This window comes from Garra rufa, chromosome 10 (genome assembly GCF_049309525.1).
Source record: "Garra rufa chromosome 10, GarRuf1.0, whole genome shotgun sequence".
Taxonomy (NCBI): Eukaryota; Metazoa; Chordata; class Actinopteri; order Cypriniformes; family Cyprinidae; genus Garra; species Garra rufa.
Window position 1 is genome coordinate 8,791,565 of NC_133370.1, and position 12,575 is coordinate 8,804,139.

The window sequence follows — 12,575 nt, forward strand, 5'->3', positions numbered from 1 at the left end:
AATTATGAGAATAAAGTCGAAATGTTTCAAAAATATAGTTGAAAAGTTATGAGAATAAAGTAGAAATGTTTCGAGTATAAGGTCAAAATGTTTTGAAAATAAAGTTTAAATGTTTTGAGAAAAGTCAAAATATTTTGAGAATAAAGTCAAAATATTTTGAGAATGAAGTCGAAATATTTTGAGAATAAAGTCGAAATATTTTGAGAATAAAGTCGAAATATTTTGAGTATAAATTTGAAGTATTTTGAGAAAAAAGTGGAAGTGTTTCGAAAATAAAGTTGAAATGTTATGAGAATAAAGTTGAAATGTTTTGAGAATTAAGTCAAAATTATGAGAAAGTCGAAATGATTTGAAAATATAGCTGAAAAGTTGAGAATAAAGTAGAAATGTTTTGAGTATAAAGTCGAAATATTTTGAGAATAAAGTCGAAATATTTTGAGAATAAAGTCGAAGTATTTTGAGTATAAATTTGAAGTATTTTGAGAAAAAAGTGGAAGTGTTTCGAAAATAAAGTTGAAATGTTATGAGAATAAAGTTGAAATGTTTTGAGAATTAAATCAAAATTATGAGAAAGTCGAAATGATTTGAAAATATAGCTGAAAAGTTGAGAATAAAGTAGAAATGTTTTGAGTATAAAGTCGAAATATTTTGAGAAAAAAGAAAAATGGCCTGGATTGTGAGCACCAGGAGAAGTTGCCAGGCCACTGGAATTTATTTGAATATATGTGGGATTATCAGAAGAAATCATACCATGTGTTATACTTGCAGGAACAGTACGCTTGGAAATAATATTTCACGTATTTGCATTCATTAGGCCTAACCGCAGTGCCCCAGCCATCAAGAAATAGCAGTAAGCTTTGTGCTTTTGGTATTTTTAATATAAAAACAAAGTTTCAGCTTTCAAAATCTGTCAGTTTTATAGCAAAATGTAAACAATATGTCTTGCAATAATGTGTTTCTCACGCCCTTTAATGTAGCTGGACAGATCGCTGTATTCATGTGAATTATTATTCTTTTTGATTACAATGAGACATTTGTTTAATTAAATGATAGTTTTCTTAGTGAAAATTCCACCACCTACTCCGCAAAAACATCTGAGGCGTCCAATCTTTCATTCCTCAAATTTAATTAAAAACAAAAATAAAATATTCTAAAGGTTGAAGTGGACTCCGACTTATATAAGTGGCTGTTCACAAGCCGTTTTATCCATGGTATATCACAGTAAATGATTGGAAATAATATTTAACGTCTTCCATTTATTTTTTGTAGCATGTAAATGCAATCATTTTGTGCTTTGTTGCTTTTAACATAACACAGCTCAGCTTTCAAATTCTGTCAGTCTGTCACGAGATACAAATTATATATTTTTTTCCTCTTTATTTCAAGTTTATAGCATGATATAAATTTGAAGGAACATCAGAAGGAAAAAAAAACTGTCTCATTGTAATCAGAAAGAGGACTAAAATTGAGGCAAAAATCTGTCACGCCACATTACAAGAATGAAAAGCACATTATTGTAATAGACATTGTTTTCCCTATAAAACTGACAGATTTTGAAAGATGAGACTTTGGAATATCTCCAGACGCTCCCAATCCGGGTCATTTGCATGCGCAATAGGCTGGAATACACTCTTAAAATATTACAGCTTTTATGTCATAATTGCTGCGAATTAATTCTCGTAATTTTGACTATATTCTCGAAACATTTCGACTTTATTTTCAAAATATTATGACTTTAATCTCGTAATCTTCGATTTTTTTTAAAATGCCATTGTACAATATTAACCAATGATTTAAATATATTTAATCAATACTCTGATTGGATTTGAGTGCACTTGATTTTAGTTTTCCACCTGTATGTCTTTCAAGTCCTTGTCGACTATAGTTTGGAAAGGGTCGATGAAGTTCTGTTTGACGTCAATATCTAGAGAGTCTTTCACTTCTGCCAGTCTCTTCATGGCCTCTCCCATCTCCACTAAAGCGCCACCTATAGATAAGGTGGAGAACATCCACAAAACATTCATGTAAATTAAAAAATAACTGTTTCCCATTGCAGTTTTTAGTGATTTTTTGTAAAAAAGTATCCTCACCAAAGTTGGTGTCCTCTCCCATGTCTCGGCCGTATTTGAGCATACACTCTCCCAGAAGGCCTTCTGCCTGTGGGTAACCTGGGCTCTTCACCTGTCCACGCATTTTAGACACGGTGTTCACCATGGTCAGCCTCGCTCTTGATGCTGCAGTTTGAAACAGAGAGGCAGACAGATCAATAAACAAATATACACTGCAAAAAAATTCTTAATTTCCAGTACAAATCTCAAACCATTTCTAAATCAAGATATTTACTTCAGAAACAAAATGACAAGATAATTGAGAGAGAGAGAGAGAGAAAAAAAAAAAAAAAAAAAAAAAAAAAATCACACTTTTTGAATTTGAGGAATTTAGCATTTCATCAGTTGCTCACCATTGGATCCTCTACAGTGAATGGGTGCCATCATAATGAGATTCCAAACATCTGATAAAAACATCACAATAATCCACAAGTAATCCACACCACTCCAGTCCATTAGTTAACATCTTGAGAAGCGAAAAACTTTTTGAGAAACAAATTCATGAAGTTGTTTTAATTTTAAATCCAAAATCCATAATAACATTTCCTCCAGTTAGAATGTCCATCCTCTTTTTCCTCTCACATCAAAATCCATCAATATTAGTTTAGAATGGTTCTTGATCTTTGCATATTTCTCTCCCAATTCAGATTTTATTGCAGAAACCAACATACAGAAGAAGCTTTAGCCAGAAACAAAAGCTAAAAACATCTTAATGACAGATTTGTTTCTTACAAACACACAACATTTCCCTTCACAAGATGTTAACTGATGGACTGGAGTGCTGTGGATTACTGTGACGTTTTCAATCAGCTGTTTGGACTCATTCTGACGGCACCCATTCACTGCAAAGGATCCACTGCGGAGCAAGTGATGTAGTGCTACATTTCTCAAACTCTCAAATGCAAATGAAAACTATATACTGTATGACTTTAAATTTAGCACATAGAGAATATTTATTCCATGTTTTCACCTGGGTTGGGCTGCAGGTATTCTGTAGTTTTGCAGAGCACATCTACTATGGCTTTGCTGGTGACGTCCGCCTTCTGTGAAGTACAAATGTCAGAGAACAGGTGTGTGTCTTTACATCACACTGTCACCAGAGGCGGCTCATTAATCGCTCAACTACAGCTCTCACAGACAAAAGTGAGACAGACCTGAAACAATCAGCACCTGTCACACCTACTAAAAACAACAGCCATTCAGGAAGCTAACCGATACCAAGTTAAAAGAATATTTTCTGGCCTCTTTACAACACAAGCTTTACAGACTGCGGCCTGCTGTGGTTTACCACAGTAAATAATGCAAATAATGTGTTTAAACCAGAAACATGAAGCTTGTATTAATGTTAAAGCTCTTACAGGAATTAAGCAATAAAATGTCAGTTATGAGCTGTCAAGTTGTTTGAGTAGTCATTCTGAGGTGGGGCTATTTCTCTAGGTGGAGGAACTTCCGGTTATGAACAACTGACGTACTTTGGGTGGAAGTGGTATTAACCACTTTTTTTTTTTTTTTCCAATCTAATGTCAAGAACTACTAAAGCCAGTATTGTCAATATGATATTACAATTAAATAAAAATCATGTGATTTTGTGAATAACAGTCAAATTAAACATTATTTAGACAGCAGATATCATTTTACAATTTTTTTACTAGTGGGTGTAGGACACTATAGTTAATTTATGTAAGTGAGGATAGCAAAATAATGTGAATTATGACATTATACCCAAAAGTTCTTCATACAGTGGACTATCAGTAAATCTGATATGGGACTAAAAATTATTCAGACAGTTTGAGAAATGTTGAAGGTGTTGAAACTTTGCTTTGACTGTATATCACAAAACATAAAACAGCAAATTATAAAGCCTTTATGCATCTTTATTACTAAAAATGATCTAAACATCAATGTATTTTGTGACTGTATTTCAGTTTGTACTAAGTGGAAAAAGATATAGTATCCTATACAACCACTTTCTAGTCCAATGAATTTATCTTGGCCTGTCACTTACATCTTTGTGTTTGTGCAGAGGATGTTTTAGCTGATTTTACAGTAGAACAATTACAAGAACTTACTAAAACATTGGCATCACATTGTGAATGCTAAAAATGTGTTACCCTCTCAAGGTCTTTAAAGTCCTCGTCCAGTTTGGTTCCTTCTGCACCTCCAACCTTCTCACTCATCAGCTGAAACACACACATCAGACTTTCAATAGGTATAATGTGTGCTTTTTGTTTAGCTAGTGCTATTTTCTTCCCTCCTAAACCCTACAGAAACTCTCAAGTTTGCATGATAAAGTACTAAAAAACATAAGAAGCATTCATTGGTTTGCAAAGGAAACAAGTCAAAGAGACAGGCATCAGCTTTCATCTCTCATGTTGAAGCCTCAGGCTTTCATTTAATTACCTGCGGCACTTTCAGTTCATGTTAAAGAGCGAGTGGGAAAAAGCAGCGGTGTTCGGCATGTAAAGAAGTTAAAATATTTTTCATTTGTTGGCTTCTGTGAGAGTGTTCACATGAGAACCATCTGTTCTCAGTACTATAAAATGTACAAAACATGTTTAGAATTACATTACACAATCCTGATCACTGCTATTCACTGACATACTATTATAGTTTGTGTTAATATTTTGAATTTTATTTTTTCAGTTTTCACCTTAATTGTAGTGGGGGTTTTTTACACTATAGGAATAATTGTTTACATCTTTAAATTTTGAGTTATATATGTATCTTTAAATTTGAGTTATATTATTAATTAGCACTTAAACTTACCTTGCCAACTAGCTGAAATACATTATTTCAATGTTTACTTTATTTCAAGTAAAGAGTTAATTTTAATAGTTTTAGCTTTATTTTACAATATGTTATGCTTTAGTGCTTATGTGGGTTCAAGTCTGTGCAACATTTGCCCATTCAATTCCCTTTCTTTCCCTTCTATTTTCATATCACTCTCTGGTACATCCATCTAATTAAAAGAGGTAAAAGGAAAGTAAAAAAATAAATAAGTAAAATTGTAATCTCGCATAAACATTGTGCTTATGTGCGAAAAACCGTGCAATGTGCAATAGTTTATGGCCCAAATTTCTCTCAGACCTTTGGGGCGGTGAGTTGAACAGGCCCACAGAGTTTCATTTCGATCATCCTTTGTTAACCTCCAAGTAACAGGTGCTTAAACTTTGTCAGCCAATGGTGGCCATGTTTTTTGAGATACACAAATGTCCTTGTAGACACTTGTGACACTTCGGACCACAAAAGCGCACACCCGTTTTCAAGCAGATAGGACAAATGGTTGTGTAGTTTTAGCAATTTAGCAATATAGTGCCAATTTAGCAATATAGAGGCCAAGCTCTGCCATTTTTTCTGTGACCTCAGATTGAGCTCTTACATAAGTGTTCTGAGTTTGGGGACGATATCTCATTCTGTTCAGGAGTTATAGGCATCTTACTATAAGTGGCCCTGCCCCTTTCAGAAGTTTTGGCATACCATTTGCGACGGTGAGTCAAAACTTCTTTTTTTTTGATAATTATTGATATTCACTCTCCAGAGAATCTTTCCGCACTGGTTTGGTTCCTAATCAGGTGAAAAACCTAGGACTAGTTCGCAAAATTATTAAAAAAAAAAAAAGTGAAATAACACACTTGGGAGGTACTTTTGATTGCTGTAGCGCCCCCGTCAGGCCGATTGGGGTGAGCTTTGGTCACGTTGTAGGCTGATTGAGTACTACCATTGCTCCAAGTTTCAAGTCTCTACGACTTACAGTTTGGTCTGCATGATCAGTTTTATGCTGAGATCGCTGATCTATGACCATTCTAACAATTACAATAGGGTTTCAGTGCTAAGCGCTTGAACTCCTAAATAACAGTTGCTATGGTCATTTTAACTCTTTTCTTAGTGGTTGCTTATTAGGCCACATCAGAGAGTTTTATTGACCACTAGGTGACAATCGAAAATCCAATCACTTAGAGACTTGAAAGCACCCTTTTACTCATCCTTGGCAAGTACAGTACTACTAACATCATCTGTGAGCAGAAGAGAAAGATGATAATCAAAGGAAATAGAGGAAAAATCAAAGTAAAGAAATTCGGTCAGGAATGGACTCTAGGGGCCTTTGAGGAGTTTCCCATCGGAGCTCTTCCTGTTGTTCGTCAATGATACTTCCTGTATGGGCGGCACAAGTGCTTTGACTCAGTTTCACACAAAGGCACTCCTCCTTTATGAGCTCAACTCTCTTGAAACACAAACACGGACAGCATGTATGGTGTAAACAGGAAGCCTTTTATGTATCATGATCATCCTGATAGAAAATATTCAGCCTGGGTGGCATGATCCATCAGGTTTATAATTGTCTTAGTCATCGTCATTATTGTGGATTATCGTCACGGTTTAGTGCTTTAGTTGTAAAATTTCAGATTGTTTTTGTTTTCCATGTCATATTTTTGAACATAACTGGTCACGCAGCTGCAAAAACAACAGAGTTGTTAGCAGACAGCATTGGAAGCAAGACATTGAAGACTAAGACTAAAAGTATAGAGTTGGTGTGTGAGATTCACTACAAAAAGCAAACAAAAGCACGCGCATCAATCTCAAATGGGTGCTTGACTGGAAAACAAGTAGAACAATTTAAATGTAAATGTAAACCATTTTAAAATGTGTTTTAAAAAAACTTTCGCATAGTGTAACGTAATGCTAAGTGAAAGTTTTTTTAAATACATGTTTGATACTTTTGGAGCTCTGGTGTTGCTGCCTTTACATTTAAATAAGACTCACTATCTGTCTCTGTACAGATTTTCACAGCTCTTTGACTTTCTCTCACACTAACCAAATACTGAACTTTATCAGTGTTTGTAAAACACACACCCAGTCATCAGAGAGGAACACGTGTACATATGTCTTTGACTGATAGCCCTTCATACTGTGGCTCTATTGTTCGGCTCCGAGTCGCTAGCAGGCTAATATGATTCAGATGGAGGTGTGGACACAGATAATGATCAGACAGATCACTTTTCTAGAACATGAGAAATGAAATGCAGTACACAAAACAATCTCTCATCTTAAAATACTTGCATTCACTTAAACTAATCTTAAACTGAGGTATTTATATGCACATTATCAATATGGTTTTGTAGTTATGCAAAAATACAGAAATGTTTTTACTGTGCAAAAGTTTTAGGCCACTAGTATTTTCACCAACAACAAAAAAAATGGGTTAAGTAAGTTATTTCTTAACTTTTGCGGTAGTGTGTCAGTAGAAAATCTCTTTTAATGATCTAATATTGTATTTATTCTTACAGTACTGCACAAGCTCATTAGCCAGGGTTCAAAGTCTAAAGTGCTCGGAAAATCTGTGTAATGAGAATTTTTCATAAATCTGCTGCTGTCAGCAAAAAGTAGTACTAAGGTCTCCTTGCGGGTTTCCGCCAAAATAAAAGTCAACATTCATAAATGTTATTATTGCAAAATAAATTAAAAAAGACAAAAATAACATTAAAAACACATGCCTGATTCAAGCAGGGGGTCTTAAAAATGGCCAAAGAATATTATTTTACTAACTTATTAATTTTAATTTAAATTGTGCTTTGTTCGTAGTCTATAATGTCTACTAGAATGTTAAAAATGTTCAGTGTTAAATAAATATTTTTTTAATTGTGGTTTTGTAATTGATTTTTTTTTTTTTTTTTTTTTTGAAAAGCAAGATAAAACTGTGAAAAGCAAATATTGGCTATTTAATTTATGCAATGGTGAAAAAATTGGCAAAATACATGGGGGAAAAACTCAAAAAACCATGTTTGGTAATCGGCCTTCGGCCTAGTGTGTAATTTTGGTGTATCCCTATTTAACAGTGCATCTTAACATTAAATATTTAAAGTAATAGTTCACACAAAAATGCAAAAGTATTCACCCTCAGGTAATTTAAACTGTAGATGAGTATGTTTCTTTATCAGAACAGATTTGGAGGTTTCTTGAAGCATTTCGGAGACATTGCCACAGTTCCTCTGGATTTAGTCTGTCTCAGTTTGTTCTGTTTCTTCATGTCATTCCAGACAGACTGGATGATGATGATGATGATTATGAGATCAGATCTCTGTGTGGAGCACTGGCTGTTAATCTCACTGGTTTATTACAATAATAGCAAAATGAATGTTTGGAAATGTAACCTGATATTTCCCACTGACACACCACAGCAAAAGATCTAACTGACTTGAAACCATTTTTTGTTGGTGAAAACACTAGTGGCTTGAAACTTTTGCACAGTACTGTATATAAATATTGATTCACATGATTCGCTACAAAAGGGGAAGTCATATACTTTGCAATTTGCATACTTATCTCTGCCTTAAAGCAAATCTGACAGCTTTGTTTCTATCATACAGGAACAATGACAATAGGAAATACACAACATACAGTAAGAGCCCGCATGGAAACACAGTTCAGTTTAAAGATTGTTATATTGTGATATAACAATAAAAGAGATATGGGGTGAAGTAAATACTTCTCAAAAAAAAAAAAAAAAAAAAACTAGTCTTGTCAACAAGTGTAACTGGCACCTAAAGCAAAAAAAGAGCAGATGATAAAGTAAGTGAGGAGGAAGAGAGGGAAACAGCCTGAAAGAAAACCTGTCTATTTGTTAGGCATGTATGCTGCGAACAGGAATCCAGTCTGACGACTAAACTAAACTACAATGAATTCCTTACACACCTGGAAATCTTTTTGAGTGTAAACACACACACACACACACACACACACACACACACACACACACACACACACACACACACACACACACACACACACGCAAAGTTGGACTTTTCAAAGGCTAGCATTTGAAATCAAAGCAGGGATCTCTATTGCACACATAATGTGATAACTGGTTTGCAGTTAGAAACAAAAAAAAAAGCGGGACAAATAGAAATGCTGGTGTGTGAGTGACAAACAAAAAACAGCATACTTGCACTCAGTCTGCACTATTTTTAAATGTCTATTTATTAAGCCTTTGGCTGTTGTGTTGTATCTTAACATTATATATTTAAAGTAATAGTTCACCCAAAAATGCAAAAGTATTCACCCTCAGGTAATTTAAACTGTAGATGAGTTTGTTTCTTTATCAGAACAGATTTGGATGTTTTGCTATGAATGGGTGCCGTCAAAATTAGAGTGCAAACTGCTGATAAAAACATCACACTAATCCACACACTGCAAAGAATTCGTTTCTTACTTAGATGTTTTGTCTCGTTTCCAGCCAAAATATCTAAAAGTTCTTAAATCAAGAAAGATTTTCTAGACAAGTCAAAATTATTTTCTTGTTTTGAGAAAAAAAACCAAGTCAAAATTAAGTGAGTTTTTGCTTAGAACAAGCAAAATAATCTGCCAATGGGGTAAGCAAAAAAAAAGAAAGAAATCAAGATTATTTTTCTTACCCCACTGGCAGATTATTTTGCTTGTTTCAAGCAAAAACAGTTAATTTTGACTTGTTCTTTCTGAAAACAAGGCAATAATATTTTCTCGTCTAGAAAATTCTTCTTGATTAAGAATTTTATTTTGACTGGAAACAAGATAAGATAAGATGAGTAGGATATGCCTTATTTTGCAGTGCACCACTCCAGTCCATCAGTTAATGACTTGTGAGGCAAAAAGCTGTGTGTTTGAAAGAAACAAATGCAGGAAGTTTTTAACTTTAAACTGTTGCTTCTGGCCAAAATTCAAGACCAAAATCCATAATAATGCTCTGTTGTCCTTCCATATTTGTTTAGAACTATTTTGGACAGTTTTTATCTTATAAACAGATCTGATCTATTTATATTTCTCCCCTGATTCACACAAGATAACTTTTTCACTGGAAAAAGCAATATTATGGATAGAGGACTCGCATTTAAGCCAGAAGCACAGTTTTAAAGGTTAAAAACATCTTGACTGTTTTGTTTCTTACAAATACACAGCATTTCACTTCACAAGATGTTAACTGATGTACTGGAGTGGTGGGGATTACTTGTGGATTATTGTGATGTTTGAACAGCTGTTTGGACTCTCATTCTGACGGCACCCATTCACTGTAGAGGATCCATTGGTGAGCAAGTGATGTAATGCTAAAATCTGTAATTTCTCCAAATCTGTTCTGCTATGAAGAAATATTTTTGGTAGAATCAACATGTTTTTGTCTCTCAGGAATTCAGTTTACCACAAATAACTCAGGTTTCAGATCGGTTATATATGCTTTACGTAAATAGACGATAGGATCATATTTAAAAGCAGTGTTATTCAACTTCAAACAATTACATGAGATCAAGATACAACATGCTCTTTGTAAAAACAGGCACAAGCCAAAAAGGTTAACTAATGACTTAGTCTTTACCAACTAAGAACATCAGGATGTTCTGCATTTTCGACCCTGCAGGCTTCAGATTTTATTCTTATGAAGCTCATGGACTGCAAGACCTCCCGTCTAACAAAGACATTTGGCCTGATTCTTCCACAACATGTAGGTGCACGTCAGACTTGTTTTGCTTAAGCAGGTAAAGGAATGTTGCAATGGCCGAAGTCAAAAACTTCAACTGAATGTCTGAAATTGCATGTGCATTAGTTAATCTGTGCCGTGTTTTGATAAACAGGCCTCGTTCTGATTGAATGCATGACTATGTTGGAGTAGAAGACATGGATTGAAAGCTAATCCAGCTAAAAAAAAAAAAAACATACTATCTAAGAGTTTCATTTAAAAATCAGTTTCTTTATCTGCCTGTCAAGAGCTTAAAAACCATACGTGACTCACCACCAGTATCTGAAATCAGCTACACAATGAAATACAGCAGCATTATTGAATAGAAAATAAGATGCATTTGGATCAAATTACCTTTTCACTTAAATCAACTGTCTACAGGGCATGTTTAGTAAAATAAAATAGGGAAAAATAACACTATCTTGTCAATTCTAAAAGTATTTGAAATTATGGGATTATTAAACTGTGCATTGCACTATTTTGTAACAAACACAAACAAAAAAGAATGTAAAATGTGCATGATGAAAATTAGATTTTGCATTACAGTAAAGATATTTTGAGAGGGAAATGTGCACAATCATCATGAGTACAATATCACATTGCAAAACACTGTTCTAAAAATAGGCTTGATTTTGTTTATGCAAAATACAAATTTTTATATTTTACCTCTTGAATGTGACCTGGACATTTTTTTGTACATTATATATGTTTTCTCTACATGTTACAAATAAATGCATCACCTGCGGACCTTAGTGCACACCAGCTGAATAAAGCAAGTAATCCACCATTAAAATATGTATGCTTCCTGCTCGAAACCCATAACTTTTGACCACAGGTTGCTCAAAGTGGTGCAAGCAATGTTCAATAAAGCAAGCTGTTCACTCTTTGATAGTGTCATATCCCATGTGAAACTGACTATAAAATATTTACAGGAAATATATTTATAGCTTTAACTTTATAGACTTAATTTAGAAATATAAAAGCTTGGTTTAGTCACAAGGTGTTTGTACTGATGCTCTTTTACAGTTCTATTTCAAGCAAAACAAACCACAGGGTGACACAACTGTGTTTTTATGCTGCAAAAACAAAGCGTTTACTTTTAAACATTAAATAAGTACTTTTAAATATAATATTTATTTACATATAAACAAGATAAACACAGATTGTGTCTCAAAATCTAACGAAATGCTATTTAAACGCGTTCAAAATGCACGTGTGATGGCCAAATATGCTGTCTAGGTAGGGCGCTCACTATATTTTGAAACACACCCATGTTTTAACTTCTACTTTACTAGAGCAGAGAAAGACCCCGGATGAAATAAATCAAAACTGACCGAAGTTGAAGTTGAACTGACTAAATAAATGTTACTGTGTAACTTACGATATATTATTTGTTTATTGTTGTATCTAGCCTGTAAGTTTACACTGGTGTACCAGCTGACGTGGAAACACTCACCTGACTCGCTTTATAAAACTGTTTCTTTAGTCCAGCGACAGACATCTTTGCGTCGGATCCTTTCGGTTTAACAAATTTAGGTTTGATTTAATTCACCCAATATGTAGAAATAAAAGCACAGGCTTTTACAGAGCTGTGAGAAAACTCTCTCAATCTTTTCTTCCTGATCGGCCAGAATTTGAACCTGCAGTGTGCACGTCACACTCACACCCCATCTACACTGCGACGCGACGCTACTAGAACGCTCCCATACACGCGTCGCGTATATTAGGAAAGTTCTTATTGGTTGACTGGGCGCCGACGTCAGAATTCCATCGCTCGCGTTGTGGGCAGCTTTCAATTCTAAACATGTGACGTTCTTTTGTAATGTGTTTACATTACACATTTGATATTATTGTTCATGTATTTTGTTATATCTCTGGCAACAGAAAAAAGAATTATGAAGCGTTACTATCTGATCTAATCTGATTGGCAGATTGATTACGTCGCGTTGCTTTCAGAGACTCCCCAGCTTCCGGGTTAAACTTTA

The 12,575-nt window shown here is 34.4% G+C and overlaps 1 protein-coding gene across 1 annotated transcript in view; it reads right to left on the minus strand.

The window, feature by feature from the left end:
* sh3gl1a (SH3-domain GRB2-like 1a) overlaps positions 1 to 12,213 on the minus strand; it is a 28,229-nt gene extending 16,016 nt beyond the window's left edge. The window contains exons 1-5 of the mRNA XM_073849219.1: positions 12,047 to 12,213; positions 4,220 to 4,288; positions 3,079 to 3,151; positions 2,091 to 2,234; positions 1,854 to 1,987 (exon numbers count right to left, since the gene is read on the minus strand). Of these exons, the coding sequence (XP_073705320.1) occupies positions 1,854 to 1,987; positions 2,091 to 2,234; positions 3,079 to 3,151; positions 4,220 to 4,288; positions 12,047 to 12,091 (465 nt within the window). The 5' untranslated portion in view covers positions 12,092 to 12,213. The remainder of the gene's footprint in view (positions 1 to 1,853; positions 1,988 to 2,090; positions 2,235 to 3,078; positions 3,152 to 4,219; positions 4,289 to 12,046) is intronic.
* Positions 12,214 to 12,575: the final 362 nt, after the last annotated feature.